This window comes from Anser anser (genome assembly GCF_964211835.1).
Source record: "Anser anser genome assembly, chromosome: 2".
Lineage (NCBI taxonomy): Eukaryota > Metazoa > Chordata > Aves > Anseriformes > Anatidae > Anser > Anser anser.
The window spans coordinates 13,525,293-13,542,377 of record NC_139721.1 but is presented as its reverse complement, the minus strand read 5'-3'; the positions used below and the strand labels follow the sequence as shown (position 1 = coordinate 13,542,377).

The 17,085-nt window shown below is 37.2% G+C and overlaps 1 protein-coding gene across 2 annotated transcripts in view; it reads left to right on the top strand.

The window, feature by feature from the left end:
* MTBP (MDM2 binding protein) overlaps positions 1 to 16,421 on the top strand; it is a 31,114-nt gene extending 14,693 nt beyond the window's left edge. For both annotated transcript variants that reach the window (XM_083827103.1, XM_083827102.1), the window contains exons 15-22: positions 560 to 653; positions 1,910 to 2,065; positions 4,586 to 4,681; positions 9,099 to 9,365; positions 10,680 to 10,926; positions 11,871 to 11,984; positions 14,604 to 14,669; positions 15,946 to 16,421. In XM_083827103.1, the coding sequence (XP_083683229.1) occupies positions 560 to 653; positions 1,910 to 2,065; positions 4,586 to 4,681; positions 9,099 to 9,365; positions 10,680 to 10,926; positions 11,871 to 11,984; positions 14,604 to 14,669; positions 15,946 to 15,981 (1,076 nt within the window). In that variant the 3' untranslated portion in view covers positions 15,982 to 16,421. The remainder of the gene's footprint in view (positions 1 to 559; positions 654 to 1,909; positions 2,066 to 4,585; positions 4,682 to 9,098; positions 9,366 to 10,679; positions 10,927 to 11,870; positions 11,985 to 14,603; positions 14,670 to 15,945) is intronic.
* Positions 16,422 to 17,085: the final 664 nt, after the last annotated feature.

The following is a 17,085-nucleotide window of genomic DNA, read 5'->3' as shown; positions in this document are numbered from 1 at the left end:
TTAACACAAGGGGTGGGGGGAAAGGGAATGAAAACTAAAATCGCTTTCTAGGCTTTTTTTGCAAACTGAAATTACCCTTGTGTTAACTATTTCCTGTCTTTTTCTTGACCAAAAGAAAAAAATATTCAGAAAACATTTCTGACCACAGCATGAAGCAGTCTCTCTTTATGCCATTATTATTTATGCCTGTTATGGGTTATCCACCTTCTGATACAGGTGTATAAATAGCTTAAGAAAATATGTTTTCTTTCTTTCTTGACTCTCCCGTATTTCAAGGAAAATGGTGGTATTCTCTCTTTTTTGTGTTCTCTTTTCTGTATGTCCAGTTCCTCTCTGTCTCATTTTTGTTGAGTTAGATCCTGTGAAGTTCATGTGCATATTTGTAGGATCGCAGTTGGCAACAAGGCTGCTGGGCAGAAAAAAACAGTCTTGAGAGCCACAAATCTAGTATTTCTGTGGTTGGTAGTATAAATTACCTTGCATTTGGAGACAAATTGCATCCTGATTCTTATGAGTAAACGGTAATGGTTTTGCTTTCATGGTGGGTGTTTTCTTGCAGAATCTGATTTAATGGAGTTGGATCCTTTGGACTGGCCAGAAAGACATGTTCTTCAGAATTTGGAAAACTTTGAAAAAATCAAGCAGAAAATGAGGTAATAATTAAATACTAGAGACTTCCTCTGTAGTGTCTGTTGAATATCACTCTAAATGAGCTGTGTCTGTTGATGGCCGTTTTGTAAACTGTTTTCAAATATATTGAGAATCTTTCAGAGGAAACTTTGCTTAAGGATAAAACTAAGTTTCTTTACACTGTCAGTTTCCAAGTTTGTTTTGGAGTAATTTCTTGGTATTTGTAGTAGTATTGTTTTTTATTTTCATTGACAAAACACAGCTGAAAGTGAGTTACAAGTAGCTTAGTTCCAAAGCTGAATTATCAAAATGATACCTCTAGGCTTCAGCCATACAAGGAAAACATACAAAGGCTTTTTTTTTTCTCCCAACAAACACAGCAGCATAAATCATAAAGATTGTAAAGCAGATTTTGTCAGCATGTACGACGTGGTTGTAATCTCCTCATATTTCCTAAATAGTCAAGAGTAACGTCAGGTCTCATATAATTTTAAAGTAGAAGATCATGTTGTGAAATTTATATTTAGTTTTGTTTTTTCCTTGGCTATGTAAGTGAAACCTGTAGACTTTTATGTCACTTAATGCAGCATAATGAGCTTAAGAGTCAGGTATCCAACTGCATTTTTTCAGTCATTTCCACCCCATTCCTGTCTTTTAAACAGATGTCCATTGCCTTCATTGGAGTTCTGTATATCACAAATGCTGACATTAGATCTGTGATTTCTCATAGTTTTTGTTGTTGTTGTTGTTATTAAATTTTGGCTTTTGTTTCTCAAACAAGTAAGTTTCTTCCTTCTCACTAACTTATCTTGAACATGTGGCTTAGCAGTAGAAAAGAGAGAACTTTCCTATACTTTGCTGAGGACTTGAAAAAATAGAGTGGAGAGTTGTATGCAGTAGTGGCTTTATGATTCCTTTGGTGCATATTGTAATATCTTTTTTATGGGAACTCATTTTTTATCTTAAAATCCATAAATGGAAAAGGGGGATGAATAATGTGCTTCCCATGTTGTACTTCATAACTAAGTTATAAAACCTTAAAGAAATTACCTTTTTTTTCAGTAGGATGATAGAGAATTTCCATCAAATATACCTTATTGTGAAGGTTTTTGCAAATGTTCTCAAGAAACAACCTTGTTTATTTTACTTTAGAAATAAGCTATGTTTAATTGCTTCAGACCAGCAGTGTTTTTCTTCTTTAAAAAAGGACAAAGTAACTGGGAAAAAAAAATATTTTCTTAGATTAGTATTTACTTTTTTTTTTTTTCTCTTCCCCCAGGGCTTCTGTGTTTGCACATTCATCTGAACAACTGCTGGGACATAAAGATAGCCAGCGGGAGTCACTGACATTGCTTGACGCTAAAGAATTACTGAAATACTTCACACCGGAAGGGCTGCCAGTTGGTGATCTTCAGCCACTACAGATTCCCAAACGGTATGATTTCAGCATATTAAAACCAGTGAAGACCATATTCAGAAGTGATGTAAGATAATGTGAGTAATGACCAAATGATAGAATCAAAGTTTGAGTTTGTAACTTGCAACATCTTGCATCGCGTGCCTACCAGTGCAATCAACTGCTACAGTTAGTCTTGCTATTTATTTGAGTCTGAAGAGGCCAGAGATGATGATGTTGGTTGTATGCATTTAAATAAAAATAAATAAATGCCTGATGTGCAAAAGTGTGGCAATGGACTTTGCCATGGCTATGCTACAAACTACTGCCACCACACATAATCTGTTCCCAAAAGAGTATTTCTAGCACAACAGGACCTCAGTTTCATTGGTGTCATTTCCTTCATTTAGTGAGAGAGAGATTTAAGTAGGAAGAATATTAATTAAAATTTTAAAAGGACAATAGCTAACCATGTGTGTCTCTTGTCATGCTGGCCCAGCATTCCTAGCAATATTCTTAAGTGCTGAAGTGCTTCTTAAAGGAAGCTTTTCTACTCTGTCTGCTTTGTGAGCATTCATTCTTAGTGTGTCTGCTGGTATTACTGCATTGACCGCGACCTTTTCAGCTGCGAGATTGTTATTAGTTAAAGGAATAATTTTCAGAGTTTGAACATCTGTTAGAGTAAGGCCAACCTATACTACAGTCAGTTGGTGTCTGTAGAGTCAGAGCCTGTATTGTTCATACTGTGTGTCAAAAACTGCTAGATAAGCAAGATGATGTTTGCAGTCACTGGAGTTATTTGTTGACCTTCTTAATGTTAAATAATAGAATGTCTAATGGAATTATTGTACAGCCCCTGATCCTTTCATAAAATTCATTATATGTAATAAATTAAGAGGGCTAGGGAGAAGGGCAAGTTCTGTAGGACTTAGGAGACTTCTGTTAAAGTACTTACTGAAGTTTTGAAACTAACTAAAAGATGTTCTGAGCAGGTAACTCAAGTAAGGTAGAAAATATGCAGTGAAGGTTGAGTATCCTACAGAGCTGTTAGTTAATGAGTGCAAATGAGTTAGGATTTTGTCTATAATATTAAGTATTTTCATTCCATTTAGCTGTGTGGAAACTAAGTTAATAATTTGTTCACTACAAAAATGCTTTTTAATCCCTGATTTTTCAAAAAACCCCAGAGAAGATTTACTGTGTAGAATATTTTGATTATTTTGAATGACTTGCTTTGAGCCATAGCTAAGTGAAGTCTGAATTTGAGAGGCTTGGGCCCAATTTGCTTGGATTTCTGTCAATTATTAGAAGAAAGGATGATTAGAAAAACTTTGCTTTGAAGTCCTTTACTGCAATACAAATCGCTCGCTTAATAGTTCAAGAGATCTTGGAGATCCGAGGGAAGTAAAAAGCCAAAATCAAGATATTAGATAAAAAATAAACTGCATGTTTTTACATGAAGGCTATAGGGTCTGCCAGTGACTTATACTCTCTGTATGTATTTTGCTTGGTTCAAAAAACAGAAAACCTATGAAAATCCATAACAAGATTGTTGGCTGGAAGATAGTGGACAGTTCCCTTTGACATACCACGTTGCCATTACTGTTGTGTCCAGCAGAACTCTACTTCTAGCTGCCGAACCTCCTAGCAGGCTCTCTGGCTAGATTCTCAGGAATAACCAGCAGCTTTACAATAGTAGATGTTTGAGCACAGTGTCTCAAACAGACCCAAAGATCTTACTGACAAACACAAGGTAATTTTTTTTTTTTTGAGAGAGACTGTTGAATTAAAGTTTGCATTTGTTTTCCATATCTGAGCTTAAAATAAAGGTTGGAGTTCTGGCTGATAGTCGTTTTAAATAGTCGTCTTTCTAGATTCACCAACCTGTGTTTCATGGGTGTTTTTCCCAGATAACTTTTCCAGTGGTAATTGTGCAGAGACAATCTATGAGAATGACAAAACCTGAATCAATATATAGGTTCCAGATACTGCTGCATCTTTTGTCTTCATTTCTTCCCTAATTCAGAGTTAACTGGGATGTGACTTTTCAGCATGTGCTAGGATCTGGCAGTGAGTTCTCTCCATCTTGTTACGGCTTGTTCCATTGAAACATTTTCAAACATTCATATGAAGCATGGGAAAGGTGACTGTTAGGAGAGACAACAGCTTGAAGCTCAAAGGAAGGAATTTGCTGATTATAGCACTGGATTGAGAAATGGGAGTTACTGGTTCCTCTGTTTGTTCAGGTGCCCTGTTGTGAAATGTGATAGTTGCCTGGTTTTATTGATAAATTATTTGGAGCAGTGACCTCTAAACTGGTTGAAACATCAAAGAGGTTCTGTAATAATAATAGCTCAGTAGATAGTAGTTAATTAAGCAGAAATTCTTACTTCGATAAACATTTAATTTCCCAATGATGCTCTGTCTCAGGGCCTTCGTGAGCTACAGGACATGCTGTTTTGGCCTTCCTATGTGAAGGCATTTGTTTTTGACCTCTGTAAAGAATACTTTATCCTGACTGCAACTATTTAAAATAAATCTATACTTCTTTCCTTTCAGTGAAAATGCATTCCTTTTGACACCAGAGCTTACTCCTCGGAAACTTAGAGGCTTGCCTTTTGAAAAAGCAGCCGGGTGCCATTATCATGGACTTGAGTAAGTTTTCTCACATCTTTTTCCCAAAACTATTTTTCAGCTTTCTGTCAAGGTATAAGTAAAAACATTTCAAGCAATGCGAATATTAATTATGGAAAACTTTGGTTCTCTGCTTTAATTGCAACACTTTACCTTGATATTAATGTAGAGAGGTGGAGTATTTTTTTTCCCTAAGTTGTACTGCTGTATATTATCAATGCCTCTGAAAACCTGAGTTCAGAATTGGAAATGGCAAGAGGATTCATTAGTACATATCAAGTCACTGGAGTAGTACATGAGAAAACTACATGTTGTTTCTACTTCAGTATTAAATTGTAGGTCCTCTCAGACTAATAGTCATGAGGTATATGAGACTTACTGTAGAGCTACCTATATGTGCAGGTAACCTGAACACAACACCAGTGTGCAAGTGTAAGAATCAGCAAAAGGATCAATATGGTTAGGACTGCATTAAGTCCTAGACAATCAGCATTAGTTATTTACTCAAGCTTCAGGTGGACATACATCATAAGATGTAGCTGTGTAAAAATTGTTTAGAAAACTATACATATCCTTATTGAGCAGAAGAGAAAAAGGAGACACAAACACGACAGAAAATAATTCACTGTAACTCTTCTGTGGACAGACTCTTAGTCATAACAGGATACTAAATGTCCCTTCCAACCCAAACCATTCTATGATTCTGTGATAGTATATCCACTAAGAAATGCATTGGGTACAAAGGATATGCAGTCTGGTCTTCATGCAAATCTCTGCCTTCTAAAACCACATTTTGAAATTATTAGCATGTGGCTAATGATACAACTGGTATTTTTTCCTATCATCTTCACACACAGTTGGGTTAAGCCTATGTTAAATATGTGGTAATTTTAGCCATGTTCTCTGGAGAAATGAAGCAGTCATTCTCTTTTCAGCTATCTGTTTCTTCTCTTTTTCTAAGTGGTAACTCATGAGCCTGTTAGCCTTCCTAAATTAAATTTAACAAAGAACGCAAGGAGGCAACTGGGTAGATAGGAGAAATTCATCCTCCCAGCTGTAGGAGAAAAAGCGTTTGGCCATTGGCTTGGAATATGGTAGCTTGACCTGTCTGACCTTAGCAGGGAGTGCGTGTGAGAATTCAAATGAGGCACAGGGCAGCTTGTACTACCTCTGGTCATAGCAAAAAAAAATGACAGGTAGAGACTGCAATGAGAGCTGGATGTGGTGGAAAGGTGGGAAACCCTGGCATATTAAGGTGATGAGGGGAATGTGCTAGAAATAAGGGAGGGAAGCAATAGAATGAGGTGGTGGAAACTTGTGTAAAAGGGAAGAATCTTGAGTTGTGTGACTGGAATGTATTCTTGAAGGAGTATCAGAGGGAGCACATAGTCTTTTGGAAGCAGTTGCTTTTCAGACCATGCAGCCGTGATTTGTTTCCATCTGCATAGTTGCTGTATTTATACGTGGAAGTAGAGTTTTGTCAACAAAACCAGGAATAGCAGTTATTTAATAAAATTTCTGGTGTAATGAACCTGTGCCAAACACTCAGATCCTGTGTTGCAAAGAGAAAGTAATTGCAGGTAAAGAAGAGTGAGTAAAATGGGAATTTAACTACTAAAGATAAAAACATTTTTATCTTTGTAGGGGATGTGATTACTCAAGGGACTGAGAATATAAATAAGGAAAATTAAATACCTTGAAATTTGTAAGTTAACAGAACTTACTCTTATCAGATAATGAATTTATTTCCAGTGGAAAGTCTTAATCAGCTGTAGAAATGGATTCAGTGGTATGTTATTAGAAAAGTGAATTTCTGAATATGAAAACACTGAGGGGGGGAAAAAAAAGAGGAGAAATCAGATCTAGTAATTTAATATAACTCTTTGTGAGGAGATAAAAGTAAAGAATGTGTCTGCGGTTTCCAAGAATAGGAAACAGGTAAGTGGTTTGTAGGGTGGGTTGAGAGAGAGATCACTTTTCTCAGAATGCTTGTTTGAGTAATGGATGGAATAATTTTGGATGATAATGTTTTTTTCTGCAGTAGAGAGGTAATGTAAGTTACTACTTAAAATGAAATTTTGGGCTCTTGCAAGGAATCCTGGAAATCATTTATACAAGAAAAAAGGTGCATTTTGTATTGTAATTTCATGAGTATGTTTCACTGAATTAGCGCTGTTCTTTTGTTCTCTTTCAAATTCAAATGTGAAATTAAATAAATCTGTGGGTTTGCTTTTTAAAAAATGTTGCAGTTATAGATCTGTTTGCAGTTCCACCAGTCTTAATACAGTTTCTTCTTTTCACTTAATTGATTAAACCACTTACTCTTCCTAATCAATAGAAAGCTGAAAAGCTGGGGTAGCTTGTGCTTGTTCAGTGATGTTTTTGTAGTTAGCACTTCAAAAATGTGTATCTCTCATAGTGGTGCTTATCTTGGACAAAGCTAAATGTGCATTTCCAAAGAGTGCAGTTAGCAAAGAATCTGTACTAAATAGCACTTAAAACACTTGCTGTGCCCAATTTTCCTCATACTTACACTCACTTAGTGAAATCTCACAGCAATCTAGTTTTTGGCAGAACCTGGCTCTTCCTAAAATTACGTCAGTGTCACTCCATTTTGGGATTCATGAAGTACTTAAATCCTGCAGATTACGTATGTTTTACTTTAGGATGTTTTCTTCAGCCATTTCCTATACAATTCTCTTATGATATATGCACTGAAGAATCATGTTGTTGTGGTTTTCGTTTGTTTGTTTTGAATAGGAAAGTTGCATTTTTCCTCTTACAGAGGATAGAATAAACAAGGAGAAATCATCTAAGTTTCAATATTTGTTTCAGGTATCTTGGACGTCACTGCAAAAAACTGAGGCATATTGAATGATCATGCAATCATGTCAGAGTGTATCATTTTATATAAATTATGCTGTTTTTATCTGGGTCTCAAAGTTTTGATGAATGCTTGCAAGGCCTGAGGTCTGGAAGATACTATATCCATTATGGTGTGCTGGGTTCTTCACAGATTTGGTTTTAGATCTTTCCTCTTCGGTGTTTTATTGGAGTGTCACACTGTTTAGTATATTAATAGAGGTAACATCTGTTAAGTACAGACTGAATATGAAAAGCAGTAAAATCTGAATTAAAGAGGTTGGTAATCCAGATGTAACACAAGGCTGATTATAAGGAGGAAAAAATCCATTGTCAGCATCCTAATCCATCATTTACTGTTCAAGGAAAAAAAAAACAACTGTTGATGTTCATGGAAATCTTACTTGTAAGAGCTTAGGGTGAATCACAGAGAACTGTAGAATATCCTGAGTTGGAACGGACCCACAAGGATCATTGAGTTCAACTCCTGGCTCCACACAGGACCACCCAAAAATCAGACCCTGTGTCTGAGAGCGTTGTCCAAATGCTTCTTGAACTCCGGCAGGCTCGGTGCCGTGACCACTGCCCTGGGGAGCCTGTCCCAGTGCCCGACCACCTCTGGGTGCAGAACCTTTCCTTAGCCCCCAGCCTGACCCTCCCCTGTCCCAGCTCCATGCCGTTCCCTCGGGTCCTGTCGCTGTCCCCAGAGAGCAGAGCTCAGCGCCTGCCCCTCCGCTCCCCTCGGGAGGGAGCTGCAGGCCGCCATGAGGCCTCCCCTCAGCCTGCTCTGCTCTGGGCTGAACAAACCAAGGGGCCTCAGCTGCTCCTCATACATCTTGCCCTCTAGGCCCCTCACCATTTTTGTTGTCTTCCTTTGGACTTTCTCTAATAGTTTTGTGTCCTTGCTATATTGTGGCATAATAATTACTGTTGCCCTTTGAGTCCAACCCTTCAACCAGTTGTTCACCCATCATATTATGTACTTATCTAGCTGCATGCTGGACATTTTGTCCAGAAGAATAATGTGAGAAACAGTATCAAAAACTTTGCTGAAATCCAAAAGGATTAATTGCATCTACTAGCTTCCCTTGGTCAACTAAATGGATAACCTTGTCATAAAGGAAATTAAGTTCATTAAACAGGACTTTCCACTCATGAACCCCTGTTGGCTGTGACCAATGACTGCATTGTCTTTCAGGTGTTGTTCAATAACTCCCAGAATAATCTTCTCTGTAATTTTATCAGGCACTGAAGTGAGACTGACAGGCCTGTAATTACTAGGGTCTTCTTTCTTGCCCTTCTTGAAAATTGGAACATTTGCCAGCTTCCAGTCAAGGAAAAGACTTACAAATAGTTAGTACAAAATTTAAATTATATGTCACAGTTCGACTTAACACACACCTGATGGGTTTAGCTATATTTAATTTGTGGGGCTGTTTTAAGGTATCTTTCAGAAGGATATATCAAACAAAGAAGTGCTGGAGATTATATTATAGTCAAAAGTAATTTTTTCTTTTTTCTTTGGACTGTAATAAAGCAGAGATTCTCACAGATTCCTCTCAAATTTCAATTTTAGATACTGTCTAGATAACAGAAAAGCCCTAGAGAGAGATGTGGGATATGCTGAACTTCAAACTCGTCTTATTCGCTATGAAACTCAGACGACTTGCACCAAAGAGTGCTGCCCTGTGCCGGTTGTCTTGAGCCCTCTCCCATCTCCTGCAGTCTTGTCAGAGCCTGGAAGCGTCCCCGATGGAGAGTCTTTACAAAGTGAATTCAGAACAGAGGCATCGAGGCTCAAACGCAGATCAAAAGACTTGGACTGCTTTTATCCCAAGAAGAGGTAATGTACTGAATAAAATAAATCTTTGGTGTGAAATATTTCAGTAGTTTCATGTGAAACGCGTCTTTTCTTTCATCTTGAAATGCTTTTAGCGAAGCTATCTAGACAAATGTTTTAGTTGTTTAATCCTCTTCTGTTAGTTCAGTTTTTCTCAAGTGTGTCCTCTCATTGACAGCATTAGATTAATCAAAACCATGCGGCACAGGCACCTTTTATTTAAGAGATTTGTGAGTCCATCTTGCAAAGTCTAAAGTGCTTCTGTAAAGGTGACAGCCTCATTTAGGACTGAAATAACTAAAGGTTTAGAAAGTCAAGCACTGTACAAACAGAATGATTGAATTCCCAATCCAAAGGACTTCTAGTATCAGATGACCCACAAAATTCTAAACTTGTTGACAGCCTTGTTTATTAAAATATTTTCTGAAAATCTGCTTTTTAAGTCTTCTGTTTGTACCTTGACCTCACTCTGAAAATGCAAAGGCTTTGCATCAATTAGAAAACAAAACAAAAACCAACAAAGCTGCCATGTAATGCGATTTCTGAATTCACTTTATACTGTAATACTTCACTTTCCCTTCACTCCAGTTTAATATCCCCTTGCAATCTGGTCACAGGTGTGCTACCTACCTTTTTAACAGAGGTATGGTTTTGGGAATATCTGCATCTTTTACAACTTACTGAGTAGTTAGAAAAGATGTGATTATGCTTAGCGTGTCATATAATTGGTGTTTCAGAATTACTAGCACTCTTACTCTTGGAAGGATCAAACATTACGCTGTTCTAGTGGCACTGTAATGCCCGATTTCTAGTAGATTAATTGTGACATTCCTGTAAGGCCAAAAAAAATTTGGCAGCTTCAAGATGTTTCATTTTATCCTGAGACTGAAGGCCAGAAACTCAGCTCTTCTAGCTGTCTAGACAAAGTGTCTGTATGCAAAACTAGTCCTCCTTGCAAAGAGTTTCTCTTCTTAATTATCTTGGTTCTTCAGTTTGTTTCTAGTTTGTTTTTGTTTTTAATTGGAGATGCAGTGGGTCTCTAAGTATCAGAAACCAAATCAGTAAGTGTTCTTCTAATATACAACTTTTTTTTTTGTAATAGTAGAATGCTATATGCTGTTTTGAGATGCTCTTTGCAGTAGAGTGATGGTTGGACCAGATGATCTCAAAGGTCTTTTCCAACCTTAATGATTCTATGATTCTATGTATATAGTATGCTAGGCAGTTATGCAGCAGCTTCTATAGCAGAAAAAATGCTACCAGAAGAATCAGTACAAAATCTAAAAGTTTTTCTCTTTTTTTTTCCCCCCTCTCTAGACTAACCAAATCTGAGAGTACAGACTCTCTCCTCTCCCAGGCAAGCGGAGGTAGTGGAAGTCACAGTACAGTGGTTGTAACAAGGCAACGCTCTGAAAGATCAGTTTCTTTAACTTCAGTGCAATTGAAACAGTCTGGTCAGCTCCCCAAAGTAACCTCTAAGGTTGGCTCAGCAAGTCACAGAAGTGCAACAGAATCTGAGACTTCAAAGCCAGTTAAGGAATCAAGATCTCAGAAACATACAAGGGTAAAGGTTTATTTTATTTGCTTTGGGGGGGGGGGGGGGGGGGGGGGGGGAGGTTGCCTAACTTCTTTCTTTGTATATTGATTTTTTTATTATTATAATAATATCTTTTAACTCAAATGCGGACTGTGTCTTCATCTTTGTTATTACTAAATTTCATTCTATTAACTTCTTGTAAGTGAATCCTGAAGGCACTGAGGAGAGTGCTCCAAAAGCAGTGAGTGAAAAAGTCTGTAAGGATTATTATTATGTCATGTCCAGGGAATTAAGGCTGAAAGAAATAACAAATAGGAATAAAAAAATGTGGTAATAGGTATCAGTGAATAGGAGTTATTAAATTCAGAAAATGAATATAAAACCTAAAGCCACCACAGAAGAGAAATCTGTGCTGGAAAGATGAAAGCCATTGTGAAAGAATGGACTATTCTGGGGATAAAGAAATGTTCCAGTAGTTGTACAAGTCCATTGACAGAGATAACATTTAAATACATTTATGTAATAATGCTAAATTAATAGTAGTATATATTAGGAATGTCACTTTTAAAACACAGTACAGAAAACTGTTTCTGTCTTGGTATAATATTAAGTTAATCCCTGGGTACTAGAGAGGACAATGCTTGAATGTAGTTGTTCTAGTGTCAGTGGCACATCAGGATGACCTTAGTAAGCATAAACTGCAACTCATTCAGACCTACAGCAGAGTTTAAGTGTCTCTGATACGAAGAATGTCAAAGTAAATTCTCTAATCTGACTGTAGTATCTGGATTTTATTTTTGTATGCATGTGTCAAACAGGAAAATATCTGTATAAAGCAAAGTAATATATATTTGTGTCTCGATCTTTGTTGGGAAGAGATAAAGAAAAGAAGTGTGACTTATTTTTCCTTGGACAGTTTTTCATGCCAGTAATTGGGATGAACGTTTGAGTGTGTTTCTATTGTTTCCCAGATGCTGAAGGAGGTGGTAGCCAAGACTCTTCAAAAACATGGAATTCCAGAGGATCACAAGTGCTTTGAATCATGCAGCCAACGTCTATTTGAGATATCGAAGTTTTACTTAAAGGTAACTAGAAGGCATGCTTTTACAGTTCTTTGTTCTTAATTGAATTAATTTATTCCTGAATGTAACTTGAGATTGGGTGTATTTAGACTTGATGGTGCTAATGTTTCCTAGTGGCATGTTATTAGTATGCGTAGAATGTGGGGAAACCCGTGGTCTTGTCAAATGCAGAAGCTAGTTTTACAGTGTATTTTGGTGTTTTACTGTTTGTTTTCAAACCTTATGAAGTACTCATCTTTTATGTGTGTTAGATAACATGTAAAAGCAATGCTCAGGTAGGTAAGGTTGTGTTTATACTATATAGCTTTTCTTGCTGCTGTAGATAGCTTAGGGCCATAGATTTCTGTTTATATTCTACTGAAAAAAAATGTTCATGACATCAGGTTCTCCTAATTCATCTTCCTTCAGCAAGGCTAGTGTATGAGATCATCCGTGGGCCATTGCAAGCTATAGCTGTTTTCAAGGTTTTAAATAAGTTCCTTTTCACAGAATCTGGGGTGATACACATGATTAGCAGAATTGCTCTCAACTGTGTGGGAGCTTGGCAAATCCTGGGGACACTGGATGAGGTGCCAGAGGGAGAAAAAGAAAAGGAAGTTGTAGGACAGAAAAGTAACCAGTAAGGCAACTGCTTTCTTACAGAAATTGTAACTGTTTTATGGCCATCACATCTCACTTTCTTGTTTACCCTTGCTTTGCAAGTCCCTTGGGAACGAGCATCAGATGAATGCCAATTAACTTCTGTACATATAGCTGTATGGAACTGTAGTGTAGGCTGGTTTACATTCACCTGTGCATGTTCCTTTTTTAAAGTACAGATGTGATGATGTCAGTGCCCTGTGTTGTCCTACATTTGTATCTTGTACTGGCTTTCTCTCTGCTTGTAACAGGATAATTTTGTCTCCAAACTGATGATTAACTTAGTTTTGTCATAAATACCCCCTGTTATAATGAGCTATGTAAATGTAGCTTTATGTATTGGTTGTTATGTATATCTCCCAAACTGTGGTTGCAGCTATTGGAAACAAATTCCTTGCTCATGTAAAACTGTTAAATATGATCACGTTTCTTTTGTGAGAATGGAGGCTGTGTACGTTGGTCAGTTGGTTACTGATTACAAATGAAGAAAGATTTCAGTAAAAAGCTTTATGCTGAGTAATCTTTGTACTTCACCATGACAGCTCAGCTTCTCCCTTGTTCTAGGGGTTCTAGGGCTATTGGGTAAATAGCTCATGGTACCTGAAATTCCAGTGCCGTGACATGTTCACAGAAATCCTTGTAAATGCATTGCAAATCCATCTAACACGTGCTGACTTGGCAGCACCATGCGGAATTGCATCAAGCTAATTTTTAGGAGATAATGAGGAACATCTCTTTCCACAATACATAGGGGACTTTGTAAGTTAATGCTTGAGCCGATGTCACTTAGTCTGAGCACAAAATGAGTACAATTAGAGTATTTGGGGTTAACAAGCTATTTTTCACAAGTTGAGCTGCTGTTCCTGTTCATTTGCATGCATTCAGCCTACCACCATTTGTGAACTACCTCAGTTTAGCTTGAGCTTCAGGGAAGATGATTTAAGCTAAATGAAGTTGCTCTGCAATTGAAGAGGGCTACAAGCTGACACAGACCATTATAACATCTTGTTGATGAGCAGCAGCTTCTTAAATAATTAGAGGACAGTTGTTCACTCGTTCTGTAAGCACTCCCAAGATCTGCCCAAAATAGGCCCTGAAGGAAGTTCTCATCCAAAGTCAGAGCCTGTGTGTAGGGATGAGGAAGCAAATTCAGATGGGTTAATGGTTCCGTTGCAAATAAAGAGTAAAAGAGGACGAGACGGTGATCATTTTCTTCAGAATGCTGCTCTAGGGAGAGCTGTGGTGGGATTTTGTACTCTTGAACTGTACTCTCGCCCCAGGTCTGTAGGACTTCTCTGTGCTGCGTGGTTCAGAAGCGTGATATCATATATACCGTTTTCCTTTGGAGACGAGTAGTTCATGTTCTTAGTTTTTCTTTCTTTTCAGACAGTGTTGTTATACGCTTGCATTAAGAGCAATCTAGCTCTTGGGTTAGGCTGGGAAAACAACAACAAAACAACAGCAAAGCAGACAAACCATTCTAGGTTTTTCCTGTCCTGCATTTATTCTTTTCCTCCAGGTCCTATTTTCTATTCTTTGCCAGAACTCTGTATTGTGGTCTAAACAGAGAGTTAATTTCCGTGTTTGTGGAAGATTTCAATCAAGACTGTAAGAACTTCTGGTGTTTAAAAAACCAAAACAAACAAACAAACACACACACACACATACACACACAGAAAGAGAGAAAAAAGGAAAAGAAAACCCCTGCATTTCTGGAATTTTAAAAGTAAGGAAAAGTCTGGCATAGTCACGCTTGAGTACTAGGCTCGGACTGCTGTAGGAAAAGTTACGGCCCCTGGAGTGAATTTACTTATTTTTTTAGAAAAAGTGAATTCAAATAATCATTTTTTCTGTAGTTCTGAAAAGAAATCATAAAAGGATTAAGTTCCCCAAGATAACTAGGGCTCTTATCATCCCCTTATCATCCACCTATAATGAGGATATGAGTATACTAATCTCTGTGGCTTTGTGCTTCATATTTAGGATCTTAAAACTTCCAGAGGACTTCTTGATGAAATGAAGAAAACAGCAAATAACAATGCTAAACAGGTAAGACCATTTGTTTGATTTGCGTATATTTTACTATTCACTAGCCTCGGCTAAGTCCAACTGCCGCTGCTTGGCTGTAGAATGGTTTGGTCCACAGATTTAGGAGATGAAGAGAAGCATTCCTGAGGCTGTGGGTCATTTCACATTCTGATCTCACAAAAACTCTCTCAAGCAAAATTTCCAGTTCCAGATGGTTTGGCAGTTCTAACTAGAATATGTTCTATCTATTATGTCACAGTGATAAACGTAGATGAAGGAAATTTTTCCACATGACTCAAAAAAAATCATGAAGTTTTTCTTCCTTGGAGAGAAGTCCAAATCGTTAGGAATTCTTCTTTCTTTGTGTTCGAGGAAATAACATTCGTCTTCAAAGTTTGGGTACCAAGAGAGGGATCTATCAAAGGAAATAAATTTTGTTTAAGAAAGAAAAACCGTACTTTTAAGCTTAGAAATAACTGTAAACAGAGGTGACATCAAATGAGCTTACTTGTGTGTAAAGGTATGCTTCTGTGAACAGTAGCACAGAGCAAACAACAGGAGTAAGCACTCCTGTCCTCCAGAAAGTAAGTAAATATTTGATTTAAATTCTGGATAACACGATCTTGCATTTTTACAGGGCAGTCTTCAAAACTATAAATTAAATGTAAGGATTTGAACAGCGCTAGTTAAATAGTCTCCCCTCAACACTCTTAAGTAAAACTGCTAGATCCCTACAGAATTTTTTCCTGCCAGGGCAGTATTGTGTTCTGTACTCGTTTCCCTTGTGAACTGGTTCCTACAGATCATAAGGTTTCAAAAACTACATGGGTTGTGCTGTTTGATCCCGGACCAGGGTATTGTGCTGATGCACTGCTTCTCACTGCAGTCTTTGTCTGGGGAGACCAGTCGGTAGTTTTATATATGCACATTAATACCTCTTTGTCAACAGCAGTAAAATGGGGCATCTTGTAAATTGGCCACCTCTCCCTGTAATAAAGAATATTCTGAAACTACCTCATAAAAAACAGTACATTGTGGGGTAGCTCAATTCAGGGGATCTGAAAATGCCTTTTTCTAAAGACAAGCATGCTGTTCAATTAAATACAATTCTTGAGTGGTAACAGTCCATCTTCTCAGTTTATTAAAAACTTTCTCCTTTGAATGGATTACCTTTCAAATCTTGTTTAGTAACAACAGGTCTTCAGGTCAAGAAAGAATTGATATTATGTCTCAGATGCTCTTAAGTTGCTTTCAATAATAAGAGTTATGCGAATAATTTTCTCATTTATCTTCCCAGGTGATTGAATGGGTTTTGGAAAAATCTGGCAAGTAGATTAACTGCTATTCACAGCTTCCTAGAAACTGTGGAGAGAGCACTTCTGATGGCAAGAAAAACATTATACTGGATAACACGTACATACACATACACGAGCATCAGAAGAACTTTGGTCAGTGTAATTATACAGACTTCCTTTTCAAGCACAGTAGCATGCTCTGAAACTTTTTATACTGAAAGTTTTAATTTTTAAAAAATTTCAATTGAAAAAGGTTTTATTTTATTTGCATATTTATTATCTTTCACTGTTAGAAGGAATACAGCTTGGTCTTCATAAAGCTTTGTATCTTTTTCAATGAGTGTATTTTTAATGTGAATTAAAAAAAATTGCCAGATCTGATTTTAATAACAGGACTACTTTGTTCTACTTTTTTGCACAAAGAGCTCTATTTATTACTACTTGCCGTTGTATAAGCTGAATAAAAACTGCTTACAGCGTGGACCTTTGACATTTTATATTGTAGCTGACAACAGTTCCTATTCTGCTACTGGAAACAAATATAATTAGAACTTGAGTCACAATTATCTCTCAGTCTTGTAATAGGAAAAAAATCGACATCTTTTCAAACGTAATGAAAGGTCCCATGAAAGGATATTTTAAGGGGAGAGCTACAGCCTGAATTTCTGTGTCATCTTCCTAACAATCCTTAGAAACAATTCACAACAGAGGCCTGAGTTTTTTTCATGGAGGGGGAAGACAAAATCAAGATGCTTGTAGTAATGATGACTGAGAGAGCTGTGAAACAGTGGGCAAACTATGATGAAACATAATACAAGAATTTCTACGTGAGTTGCAAGCACACGAAACTACTCAATAAGCCTCAGCTTGATTAAGTTTTGGGCACGTATCAGGTTTGCACTAGTAATTATTCTATTTAGTATTGTCTTGAGTTGAGGAGTTCCTACCAAAACAAATACATTTTATAGATTTCAGTGTAAGGATTTCCTGTTTCTCATATAGACTAACAGGATTTCACTTGACAGATGCAGTGTTACTGTTTGCTATATTCTCCTAGAAGGAAAATGGATTAAGCAATACTAATATATGTGAAATTTAATATTATGAGAAAATATGATTGAACTAAACCATGTATAGATCAG